The following is a 12,231-nucleotide window of genomic DNA, read 5'->3' as shown; positions in this document are numbered from 1 at the left end:
TTTTACCTTTTCTTTTCTTCTCTACTTGATTGGCCTCCCCTTCCTCTTTTAATTTTCTTCCAAAATATCTTTTTATTACTTTAAAAAAATTCTGTCATACTTTTCTCCAATTTAACATCTGCTCTTTTTACCTCCTTTATCTTATGTACTACTTTTCTTTTTCCTTTGTAACTTGCATACATTTCTCTCATCCTATTTTGTAACCAGTTCATGAATGCTCATTTCTTCTCTTTTACAACCTTTTTTGCTTCATCGTCCCACCATTCACTGCCCTTCCTTCTATTCCGTCTCATCCTCCTTGTTCCACACACAATCTTTGCACACCTTGTTACTCCCTGCTTGAACCATCCCCATTCCTCTTCCACTCTTAGTTCTACTCTATCCTTCACCTCCGCCCACTCTTCTCTCAATTTCTTGTATTCCTTTTCCTTCTCATTTAAGCAGTTTACTCTATGCACCTCCTTACCTTCTGTTCTTTTCCTTATTCTCTATCTATCCTCCACTCTCAACTTACCTTCACCAAAAAATTATCTGATACCCCCACTCTCTCCCTTAAGAGCATACACATCCAAAACTCTTCCTACTCTTCTGCTGGATACCACTATATAGTCCATTAAAACCCTAAAGGATAGAGCAGAGATGGGTGTGGAGGAGGAATGGGGATGGTTCAAGGAGGGAGTCTTAAAGTGTGCAAGGATGGTGTGTGGAACAAGAAGGACAGGGGGAAATAGAAGAAAGGGTAGTGAATGGTGGGATGAGGAAACAAAGAAGGCTGTAGAAGAGAAGAAGCGAGCATTCACAGATTGGTTACAAAAGAGGACAGGGGAGTCATATGAGACGTACAAAGAAAAGAAAAGAGAAGTAAAGCAAAAGGTAAAGGAGGCAAAGAGGAGAGCAGATGTGAAATGGGGTAGGAGTATGACAGAAAATTTTGAAAGTAATAAAAAGATGTTTTGGAAAGAAATTAAGAGAGGAAGAGGAGGCGAATCAAGTAGGGAAGAAAAGGTAAAAGGTACAGATGGAGAGTTGATAATGGAAGAGATGGCAGTGAGGGGAAGATGGGCAGAATATTTTAGGGAGTTGCTGAATGTGAAGGAGGATAGGGAAGGAAAGATAGCTGCAGTGGGAAATGCGAAGAAAATGAGAGTGATGAGTGAGGAGAATGGAGGAGAAATAAGGAAGGATGAGGTGAAGGCAGCTGTAAAGATGATGAAAGCAGGTAAGGCACCTGGTCTGGATGGATGTCATGCAGAATGTCTGAAAAAGGGAGGTGCAGTGATGGTGGACTGGTTGGTGAGGTTATTTAATGTTTGCTGGAGAGAGGGTAGAGTACCGGAGGACTGGAGTAGTGCCTGTATAGTTCCTCTTTACAAGGGAAAAGGGGACAAGTGTGAATGTAGTAATTTCAGAGGGATTAGCCTGTTGAGTGTAGTAGGGAAGGCTTATGGGAGGATCTTAATTGAGAGGATTAGGAGAGGAACAGAGGGAGTAATTGGTGAGGAACAGTGTGGATTTAGGACAGGTAGAGGTTGTGTAGATCAGATCTTTGTGGTAAGACAGATATGTGAGAAAGCTATAGGAAAGGGGAAGGATGTTTTTTGGGCTTTCATGGATCTGGAAAAGGCTTATGATAGGGTAGACAGAAAGGCACTGTGGGAGGTTATGCAGATTTATGGGATAGGAGGAAAGCTTTTGGGAGCTGTCAAGAGTTTTTATGAGAGTAGTAGAGCATGTGTTAGGATTAGAAATGGAGAGAGTGAGTGGTTTGAAGTAAAGGTGGGACTTCGTCAAGGATGCGTTATGTCGCCCTGGCTGTTCAACTTATACATGGATGGGGTGGTGCGAGAGGTGAATGCTAGGGTAGTGAGTCAGGGATTGGAGATGGTTAAAGAAAATGGAGAAAAGTGGGAGGTGAGCCAGCTGTTGTTTGCGGACGACACTGCGCTTGTGGCAGGGTCAGAGGAGGGATTGAGGAAGCTGGTGGCAGAGTTTCGGAGAGTATGTGATAGAAGAAAGCTAAAGATAAATGTGGGTAAAAGTAAGGTGATGAGATGTACAAGGGGTGAAAGTGGCAGTAGACTGGAAGTGAACATTAAGGGAGAGCGACTGGAGGAAGTGGATAGTTTTAGATACTTGGGTGCAAGTGTAGCAGGAAAAGGTGGAGTGAAGGTGGAGGTAGAATGTAGATTGAGAGAAGCGAGTAAATGCCTTGGTGGTTTAAAGAGTGTAATGAGGAATAGACATTTGGGAATGGATGCGAAGAGGAGACTGTATGAAGGAGTGATTGTGCCAACAGCACTGTATGGGGCAGAAACGTGGAACATAAGAGAAGAAGAGAGAAGGAGTTTGAATGTGTTTGAGATGAGGTGTCTGAGAAGTATGGTGGGGGTTACTAGGCTAGATAGGGTGAGAAATGAGGAGGTGAGGAGGAGAACAGGGGTGAAAAAGGATTTGGGAGATAGGGTTGATGAAAGAATATTAGGATGGTTTGGACACATGGAAAGAATGAGTGAAGAAAGACTAGTAAAAGAGGTATGGAAGGCAGATGTGGAGGGAGTGAACATGAGGGGACGTCCTAGGATGAGGTGGATGGATGGGGTGAAGGGGGCTTTGGGGAAGAGGGGAATGTCTGTTGAGGAAGGAAGGGAGAGGACGGAAGACAGAGGTGAGTGGAGAATGGTTGTATATGGATGATGTTGTGACTGCATGAGGAGGAATGGGCGGGGAAGTGGGGTAGTATGTGTGAGTAAATTTTGACGCAGCCCGAAGGGATTTCTCCCCGTCCTCGCCTTATATGCAAAGGGGGACGGAGAGGGGGGGTCGCCAATTAAATGAAGCGGCCTCGCTGTGGATGTACTGTGTCTTGCGACACTGCTTCTGACCCAGGGCGGTGGGCAGGGTGCAGGGATGACCCGTCATCCAGGAGGTGCTCAGATGAGAGGAAGGGTGGGAGGGGTGTGGAGTGTATTTAGGGATGAAATGGGTGGGAGTGTTTTTATGCCTTTCCCTTTTTGGCTACCTCCCTTGGAAGGGGGAAAAAGCCTTGGTATATGTATGTATGTATGTAAAACCCTATCAACCACTCTTCCTTCCACCACCCTCTCCCATGAATAATTATTCTTGACTTTCTTCCTAACACTGTTAGCTATCAACTTTCTAAACACATCTCCACCTTCAAATCTCCACTGCTATTTTTTCCTGGCACTCCACATTTCCCAACCACTCCGTCTATTGGTTCATTCCCTACTCTAGCATTAAGATCTCCCAATACCACTACATTGAGATTTCTCCCTAAACCCTCTATGCACTCATTTAAATCTATCCAAAAAGCCTCCTTTTCCTCTACATTCTTCTCACTACCAGACCCACATACACTTACAAAGACCCAAATCTCCCTTCCCAATTTCACCTTCATCCACATTAACCTTGAAGAAATCTCCTTCCATTCCACTACACCCTTACCTATCTCTCTTTACTTACTAGTATACCCAACCCACTACACTCCCAAACTCAATCTCATCCCTTTCAACTTTTTTCACTCAATACCAACACATCCATTTTTCTTCTCACAAACATACTGCCTATCTCTTCCTTATTATTTTAACCTGTACCACAACCATTAAAAACACATATATATATATATATATAATAAAACAAAACATTAAAAATACTGAATAAAAACTGATGGCACAACATTCATGAATACAATATTGTAAACCTTTCCCCTACTATAACTTCTCATAGGTTCTAAAATATTTCATTAAAGACAACTATGCCTATCATAACTGTTTAACTTTGGTAACAGTCATCACCTTGCTCTATCCTGTCATACTGATATTTTAACCCCCTTGTCTATTCCTCTCTCTACTGTGGTCCCCCAGCTATCCTTATGCTCTTATGCAAGGAGTCATGGGGGTTGACCATGGACATACACTTCCTTATCTGGCATGAGCAACAAGGTTCATTCCACAACTTCTTTTTGCCACATGTTTTGGTTAAGATCCCTAACATCCTATGGCCATTTACATAAGAAAGGAGTTATGTCAACATACAATGCCCCACATTCTTGTGTATATGACCCTTTCTCCCTTATATGTAGGGGGGGGGGGGCAAGTCAAAGTACACACCACACCCTATCTCAACACCATGTGGATGAAAGGTCAACCCTCTACCTCACTGCACAGTTCGGGTTACAGGCAATTCAGGAAGGTACAGCACTTCCACAGCTGGTTTACCTCCACTGCCTCATCATCTGGTGACCTTCATTCACTCAAAACAATTTAAGAAAAAAAAAAAAGAGAAAAATATCACTTTGGGTCCATGTACACATACACACTGAAAGGCCTTTCCCCTTATAAAAAGGGTGGTTGAGTCAAAGCATACATACGCCCTACACCAGTGATTCATAACCCTTTTTGGCAGCATCCCAAAATCATTCAGACTGACCATGGTGACCCATACCCTCTTAAATATTTTTTACTTAAATTCTATAACAATTGTGCTTCTAAAAACCTCAATCATATTGTATATAATGTTATGCTTAGATGTTAACCTTTTCAATATCAAATTCCTGCGTGCAGCATCAGATGCCTGATGTATGACTTGATGATACATCACAATACTTGCATTATAAAACATAGTCACTGCTAATTTACTTATTCTCTTTCACTCTGAGTAATAATAAACACAGAAAATATGATCAAGCCAGTTCAGAGAATTTGGGGGCCACTCAGCTATAACTACAAAATAGATATAATCAAGATGCCAATGCTAGCATCCTCATATACACTTGTGCCTCATGACACTTATGTAGGTGTCATCATATGGAAGAGGTTAATGATTTAGGTATTCTAATACAGTATTATGATAATATCTCTAATGTACAAAGAACAAACAAAGGAGTATATAGAAAAGAGAAGTAAAGCATAGGATGAGGGAGATGCAAAATGGGGGAAGAATATGACAAAATTTTGAAAGTAATAAAAAGATGTTTTGGAAGGAAATTAAGAGAGGAAGGGGAGGCAAATCAAGTAGAGAAGAAAAAGTAAAAGGTGCAGATTGGGAGATTATAATGGAAGAGACAATGGTAAGAAGAAGATGGGCAGAGTATTTTAGGGAGTTGTTAAATGTGAAAGAGGACAGGGAGGGAAAGATAGTTGCAGCAGGAAGCACTAAGAAAATGACAGTGATGAATGAGGAAAATGAAGGACAAATAAGAAAAGATGATATGAAAGCAGTTACAGGTTGAAGCTCCCAAACTTGGCACCCTTGAGACCAGAACCGAGCCAAGACAAAAAAGAATTTTCTGATTTTTGGAAAATAGGTGTTTCTTGATGCTTGGGAACCATAATAGCAATAATAGGGCTACAGAGGTACTGTAGATATACGAAATAACAATAGACTCCACACCACAATACTGTCACAACAAACCACCATACATAAACTGGTGGCAGGAAATGATCATGGCGGTGCTAAGCGGCCCTACCAGGAAATACGATGCCATATTTTGGGTGTTCTGCCGGGTTTTAGAAGGCACATAATTATAGCTAAGTTTTAGGTGTTGCCAGGTCTTAGATTGCAGAGTTTGGGAACTTCGACCTGTATCAAGATGATGACAGCAGGTAAGGCACCTGGGTTAGATGGGTGTCATGTGGAGTGTCCAAAAGAGGGGGCTGATGAGGTTCTTTAATGTCTGTCTAAAAGAGGGTAGAGTGCTGGAGGACTGGAGGAGTGCCTGTATAGTTCTGATTTACAAGGGAAAATGGGACAAATATGAGTGTAGGCGGGTGTGGCAGGAGAAGGTGGAGTGAGGGTGGAGGTGGAATGTAGATTGGGAGAGGCGAGTGGGTGCCTTGGTGGATTGGAAAGTTTGATGAGGGGTGGAAGTTTGGGAATGGATGCTGAGAGGAGACTGTATGAAGGAGTGATTGTGCCAACAGCACTGTATGGAGCAGAAACATGGAACATAAGAGAGGAAGAGAGAAGGAGCTTGAATGTGTTTGAGATGAAGTGTCTGAGAAGTATGATGGGGGTTACTAGGCTGGATAGGGTGAGAAATGAGGAGGTGAGGAGGAGAACAGGGGTGGAAAGGGAGCTGGGAGATAGGGTTGATGAAAGAGTATTAGGATGGTTTGGACACATGGAAAGAATGAGTGAAGAAAGACTAGTAAAGGAGGTATGGATGGCAGATGTGGAGGGAGTGAACATGAGAGGACGTCCTAGGATGAGATGGATGGATGGGGTGAAGGGGGCTTTGGGGAAGAGGGGAATGTCTGTTGAGGAAGGACGGGAGAGGACAGAAGACAGGGGTGAATGGAGAATGGTTGTATATGGAAGATGTTGTGATGCATGAGGTGGAATGGACGGGGGGATGGGGGGTGAGGTAGTGTGTGTGAGCAAAATTTTGACGCAGCCCGAAGGGATTTATCCCCGTCCTCTCCTTTATATGGGGGGACGGAGAGAGGGGGTCGGCGATTTAATGAAGCGGCCTTGATGTGGATGTGCTGTGTCTTGCGACACTGCTTCTGACCCAGGGCAGTGGACAGGGTGCAGGGATGACCTGTCATCTAGGAGGTGCTAAGATGGGAGGGAGGGTGGAGGGGTGTGGAGTGTTTTCGGGGATGGAACGGGTGGGAATGATTTTATGCCTTTTCCTTTTTGGCTACCTCCCTAGTAAGGGGGAAAAAGCCTTGGTATATGTATGTATGTAGTTTCAGAGGGATCAGTTTGTTGAGTGTAGTTGGGAAGGCTTATGGGAGGGTTTTGATTAAGGGAATTTGGAGGGAGTAATTGGTGAGGTACAGTGTAGGTTTAGGAAAGGTAGGGGTTGCATGGATCAGATAATTGTGGTAAGGCAGGTATGTGAAAAAGCTTTAGGAAAAGGTAAGGATGTTATTTGGGCCTTTATGGATTTGGAAAAGGTATATGTCAGGGTAGACAGAAGGCACTGTAGAAGGTAATGCAGATATATGGGATAGGAGGAAAAATATTAAGAGCAGTCGAGACTTCTTAAGAGAGTAGTAGAATTTGTGTTAGAATTAGAAATGGAGAGAGTGAGTGGACTGAGGTAAAGGTGGGACTTCACTAGGGGTGTGTTATGTTGCCATGGTTGTTCAATGTGTACATGGATGGGGTGGTGCAAGGGGTAAATGCAAGGGTAATGGGTCGGGGATTGGAAATGAAGAAAATGCAGCAAGAGCCTACCACTTCATTTAATTGGCAACCCTCCTTTCTTGTCACCTCATGTGAAAATAGAGATGAAGAGATATCTATTCCCAACCATTTCCCACTAACAACTATCATTTGCCTTCTCCCTTGCTTGCACAGCACACATTCCCCTTTTACTCAAAGACCAAATCACTCCATCAAGACATAACTAAACAATGAACAAATGAAAGAACTCTGACAAAGAAGATGTCCAGAGGTAACAAGTTCTTTAATACATTATACTGACAGCTTCTGAGGTCCCTCCTCTAGTCATAACACATTCTAGCAGCACTTCTACATATTATCTTAACAAGTTTGAGATGCATTCTAGTTCTGGAACATTTACACTTTATACATACATTACTAAAGGTTTTTTCCCCCTTATAAGGGAGGTAGCCAAAAAAAACAAAGGCATAAAAACCACTTCCACTCATTCCATCCCTAACATACTCCACCCCTCCCCTCCACCCTCTTATCTTGGCACCTCCTGGATGATCTTGCCCACTGCCCTGGGTCAGAAGCAGTGTTGCAAAAGACAGCACATCCACAGCAAGGCCGCTTCAATCTGTAAGCCCCCCTCTCCATCCCCTCATGCAGAAAAGGAGATGACGGGGGAGAAATCCCTTCAGGCTGTGTCAATTTATTTCTCACACATACTCACCCACTCCCCCTCATGCATCACAGCATGATCCATACACAACCATTCTCCATTCACCCCTATCTTCTGTCCTTTCTCAACTGACATTCCCCTCTTTCCCAATGCTCCCTTTACCCCATCCGTCTCATCCTAGGTTGACCCCTCATGTTCACTCCTTCCATCTGTTTTCCACAACTCTTTTACTAGTCTTTCTTCACTCATTCTTTCCATGTGTCCAAACCATCCCAATACTCTTTCATCAGCCCTATCTCCCAACTCCCTTTCCACCCCCATTCTCCTCCTCACCTCCTCATTTCTCACTCCATCCAGCCTAGTAACCCCCATCATACTTCTCAGGTACCTCATCTCGACATTCAAACTCCTCCTCTCTTATGTTCCATGTTTCTACTCCATACAGTGCTGTCAGCACAATCATTCCTTCATACAATCTCCTCTTAGCATCCATTCCCAAATGTCTATTTCTCATTATACTTTATAATAAGATAAATTAAGTTCAAGTCATGCCTTCAATGTCTAATCTAGAGTTTCACTCCTCGCACCCCTTGTTTCATCACATCCCAAATAAGGTTCCTAGTAAACTATGCTCAACTCCTTTGTTGTACCTAGTCTGAGAAACCATCTTTTTAGGCAAAAGAAATTCCCCAAGTAGAGCATAAACAGACAGGTAGGGTATACTGGCATGGCTCCAAGTAATTTTAACTTTCTATGTATGTCACTTCCCTGGCCTACTGACAACTATAGAGGAAAGGCCTAGAAACAACTATAGACCACAAAGGCACAATTATAGTCATAGCCAATTGATAACAGGTTCTAAATCTAGCCTCAGGACCTTGTACTTCATAATACAAATCTAAGACAAATGATAACTGTAGGGTACATTTGTTGTGGAGTGGGGGCACAGGAACAAGTGTTGGTAATGCCTGGAACAGGCATTTCCAATGTCATTCAAATTAGTGTCATCAGTCTATATGACAGTGGACCTGTTGTGTTTTACCAACTTTGATTTGTGATAATTTTCCAGTTTCTACAGTGTGGTTATTGTGGTGTTCATAGCTGCAGCTGATCATGTGAGAGCTGCAAGCTCTTATGTACCCAAGTGTTTGAGGAGTACCTCCAATACTTTGGGTCACCGGCACACAAGTGTTTAAGTATATTTAATGACTTTGTGGTGTGTGCTCGTGTGGTTATAGAGATCAAAATCTTGGACCCCATTCACAGGACAAGTGCCAGGCCCCAAGACCTCTTGGTGGGGGGGTGTTGGTTTGGAGAAGGGCTACAGATGACCCTCCCATGACTTTAGGGTCCACATCATGCAGGTGCCTATCACTGGTCCTTATCACATGATACACACATCACACTGTCAATGACCTGAATAATCAGTCAACTTAATCACCATTGCAGCCAGTCATTATGAAGGCTACAATGCCAAACTATAAAGCTAAGTTTGCAGAGCATGTTAATCACTAACCTGGCTGGAGACCGTGACCTCCTCCTGTCTCTGGATCTTGACCTGCGACGATCGCGGGATCTAGAGCGGGTCCTGGAACGTCTACGAGACCTGGACCTGCTGGAGAGTACACCACATAAAGACAATTAAAAATGACATTATGATCAACAAAGAGTGGGAAATGACAATAATAGGGCTGTAAGGACAGAGGATATACCAAGAGTATTATGTTACCCTGTCTGGGGTATTGGCTGCATGTTATTGCGAGGTAAAAATCTGCTCAGTAGCATGTAGCTGATATTTTTGGGTCTACATGGGGTGCCCCTATGGACCAGAGCCACACATCATTTTGTCTGTGTTTGAGGAAATCTCTACTCATAGAGAAAAGGAGTTGGGAGATAGGGTTGATGAAGGAGTATTAAGATGGTTTGGACACATGGAAAGAATGAGTGAAGAATTATTAGTAAAAAAAAAAAAAATGTGTGGAAGGCAGAGGTGGATGGAGTGAATAAGAAGTGGGAACCAAGGATGAGATGGATGCATGGATGGTGTAAAAGGGGCAATGAGAAAGAGGGGGATGTCTATTGAGGAAGGGAGAAGATAGGGGTGAGTGGAGAGTGATTGTATGTGGATGATGCTGTGATACATGGGAATGGGTAAGGGATGGGGAGGAGCTAGGGAGTGGTTATGTGTGAATGATATTTTGATGCAGCTTGAGAGCTTTTCCCCTGTAATTTCTCTGCATGAGGGGACAGAGAGAGGGACGCTGATTAAATGAAGTGTGCTGTGTCTTGGTGCATTGCTTCTGACCCTGGGCCATGGGTGAGATGCAGGAATGACCCATCCCAGGAGCCAAGAAAAGTGGGAGGGAGGGGTGATAAATGGGAGTGGAGCAGGTGGGGATGAAATGGGATGTGCCAAGATAAGAGGGAGGAAGGAGGGTGGAGGGGAGTGGAATATATAGGAAATGGTATGGGTGGGAGTGGTTTCTATACCTTTTTCTTTTTGGCTATCCCCCATGTAGGGGGAAAAAGCCTTTGGTATATGTATGTAACTTTGGATATCTCCCTTGTAAGGGGGAAAAAGACCTTGGTATGTGTATGTATATGTTACACGTTCACTTGCATTCAGACACAAGGTAACATTCTTAAGCTTGACATTTTTAATTTTATTTCCTTGCTCCTAGTTCAGTCTATATATTAATGAATAGAGAAAAAATGAGTGAGTAATTGGGAGTGTGTATGTGTGAAGAAAAACAGTGAGGGGATGAGGGATACCCATTTGTCACAACAACTCACCTGCTTCTTTTAGTTCTTCTTGACTTGCCACGACTGCGAGAACGTGAGCGGCTTCTCGATCTCCTGGGTCTCGAAGGTGAGCGAGACCGCCGACTGCCTCGACCCTTCGATTTGCTCCGAGACTTGGACCTCCCTTTGGATTTACTGCTAGGTTTTGGGGACTGAAAACAATTATAGTTTGTAAGTACTCATGAAAGGATATAGGTTGTGTTAATCCATGTCAGCATGAATTCACCCCCAAACACATGATTGATCAATTGTTCAACTAATAAATTCTCATCTATCTTATAAATTCTTGTCTAAATGTCATCCTCTACTTTTCTACAGTAATCATTCAATACTTGCTCCCTTGTCAAGAGACTGCCAATGGGTACCAACAAATTGCAGTCTTGTGGAACTGACATCAAAGGAAATAATCTCCCCATATCACCTCTTTATAATCTCAATACCATCACCTCTATCTTGAGGAGCAACCTAGCACTTTGTCTCTGGATTGGGCCTCACATCTGCCTCAACAACAATAGCATGGAAACAATAATAATAAAATTTTCCTCAATTTTCAGAGTGAAAACCTGCAGCCCCACAGTAATCAACTAATCCTCAGACCTTCCTATAGCTCTCTCTAGGAAGAAACATTAGGCTGCTGTCTGTGCTGTTTAAGTGTCAGAATGCTCTTGTCTCCAGCTAGGTAAAGAGATCAGGGCCCTCACATAACGGAATGCAGAGGGGGTGGGGGGTGGGGGGGCATATGCCCTGGGGCAGCACATTTAGGGGGGTTGCAATTCTTTAATATAATGATAATGATGAAAACAGTCCTGAATATTTTACTGTAATGTACAAATTTTGCATTAGAATCAACATAACAGGAAATATTTTTCCTTTATACTTTCTGCAATATGGACATTAACCCCTTCACTCTGGGCCAAAATCTCGCGGGCAGCATTAGCTGCCAGACATGCGATGTTGCGTCATAATACTCGCATTATAAAAAAATAAAGTCACTGCTGTATTGCTCATTCTCTTTCACCCGTGAATTTTGATAACCATAGAAAATATGATGAAGCCTGTTTACAGAGTATGTGGGTCACGCAGGTACAACTACAATAAATATAATCAAGATGCCCACATCGGCATCCTCGCGTACCCACTTGCTCCTCATGACGCCTATGTAGGTGTCATCGTATCGAAGGGGTTAACAAGTGTAATGAGAAATAGATATTTGGCAATGGATGCTAAGAGGTGATTGTATGAAGGAGTGATTGTGCCAACAGCACTGTATGGGGCAGAAACATGGAACATAAGAGAGGAGTTGTTTGAGACGAGGTGCCTGAGAAGTATGATAGGGGTTACTAGGCTGGATGGAGTGAGAAATGAGGAGGTGAGGAGGAGAACAGGGTTGGAAAGGGAGTTGAGACATAGGGCTAATGAAAGAGAATTGGGATGATTTGGACATATGGAAAGAATGAGGGCAGAAAGATTAGTAAAAGAAGTGTGGAAAGCAGAGGTAAGAGCGAACACGAGGGGGTGACCAAGAGTGAGATGGATGGATGGGGTAAAAGGGGCATTGGAGACGACAGGAAAAGACAGAAGATAAGAGTGAATGGAGAATGGTTGTGTATGGA

The 12,231-nt window shown here is 43.2% G+C and overlaps 1 protein-coding gene across 9 annotated transcripts in view; it reads right to left on the bottom strand.

The window, feature by feature from the left end:
• The window catches only part of Srp54 (splicing regulatory protein 54), a 41,583-nt gene that overhangs the window by 15,596 nt on the left and 13,756 nt on the right, over positions 1–12,231 (bottom strand). For 7 of the 9 annotated variants that reach the window (XM_076199651.1, XM_076199653.1, XM_076199660.1 and 4 more), the window contains 2 exons: positions 10,610–10,770; positions 9,333–9,431 (listed from right to left, as the gene is read on the bottom strand). In XM_076199651.1, coding sequence (XP_076055766.1) covers positions 9,333–9,431; positions 10,610–10,770 — 260 coding nt within the window. The remainder of the gene's footprint in view (positions 1–9,332; positions 9,432–10,609; positions 10,771–12,231) is intronic. The other 2 variants (XM_076199652.1, XM_076199655.1) reach the window with 1 other exon arrangement.

This window comes from Oratosquilla oratoria, chromosome 16, assembly GCF_046742065.1.
Source record: "Oratosquilla oratoria isolate Oo_2021 chromosome 16, ASM4674206v1, whole genome shotgun sequence".
NCBI classification, from domain to species: domain Eukaryota; kingdom Metazoa; phylum Arthropoda; class Malacostraca; order Stomatopoda; family Squillidae; genus Oratosquilla; species Oratosquilla oratoria.
This window is presented reverse-complemented; position numbering and strand designations above follow the sequence as displayed.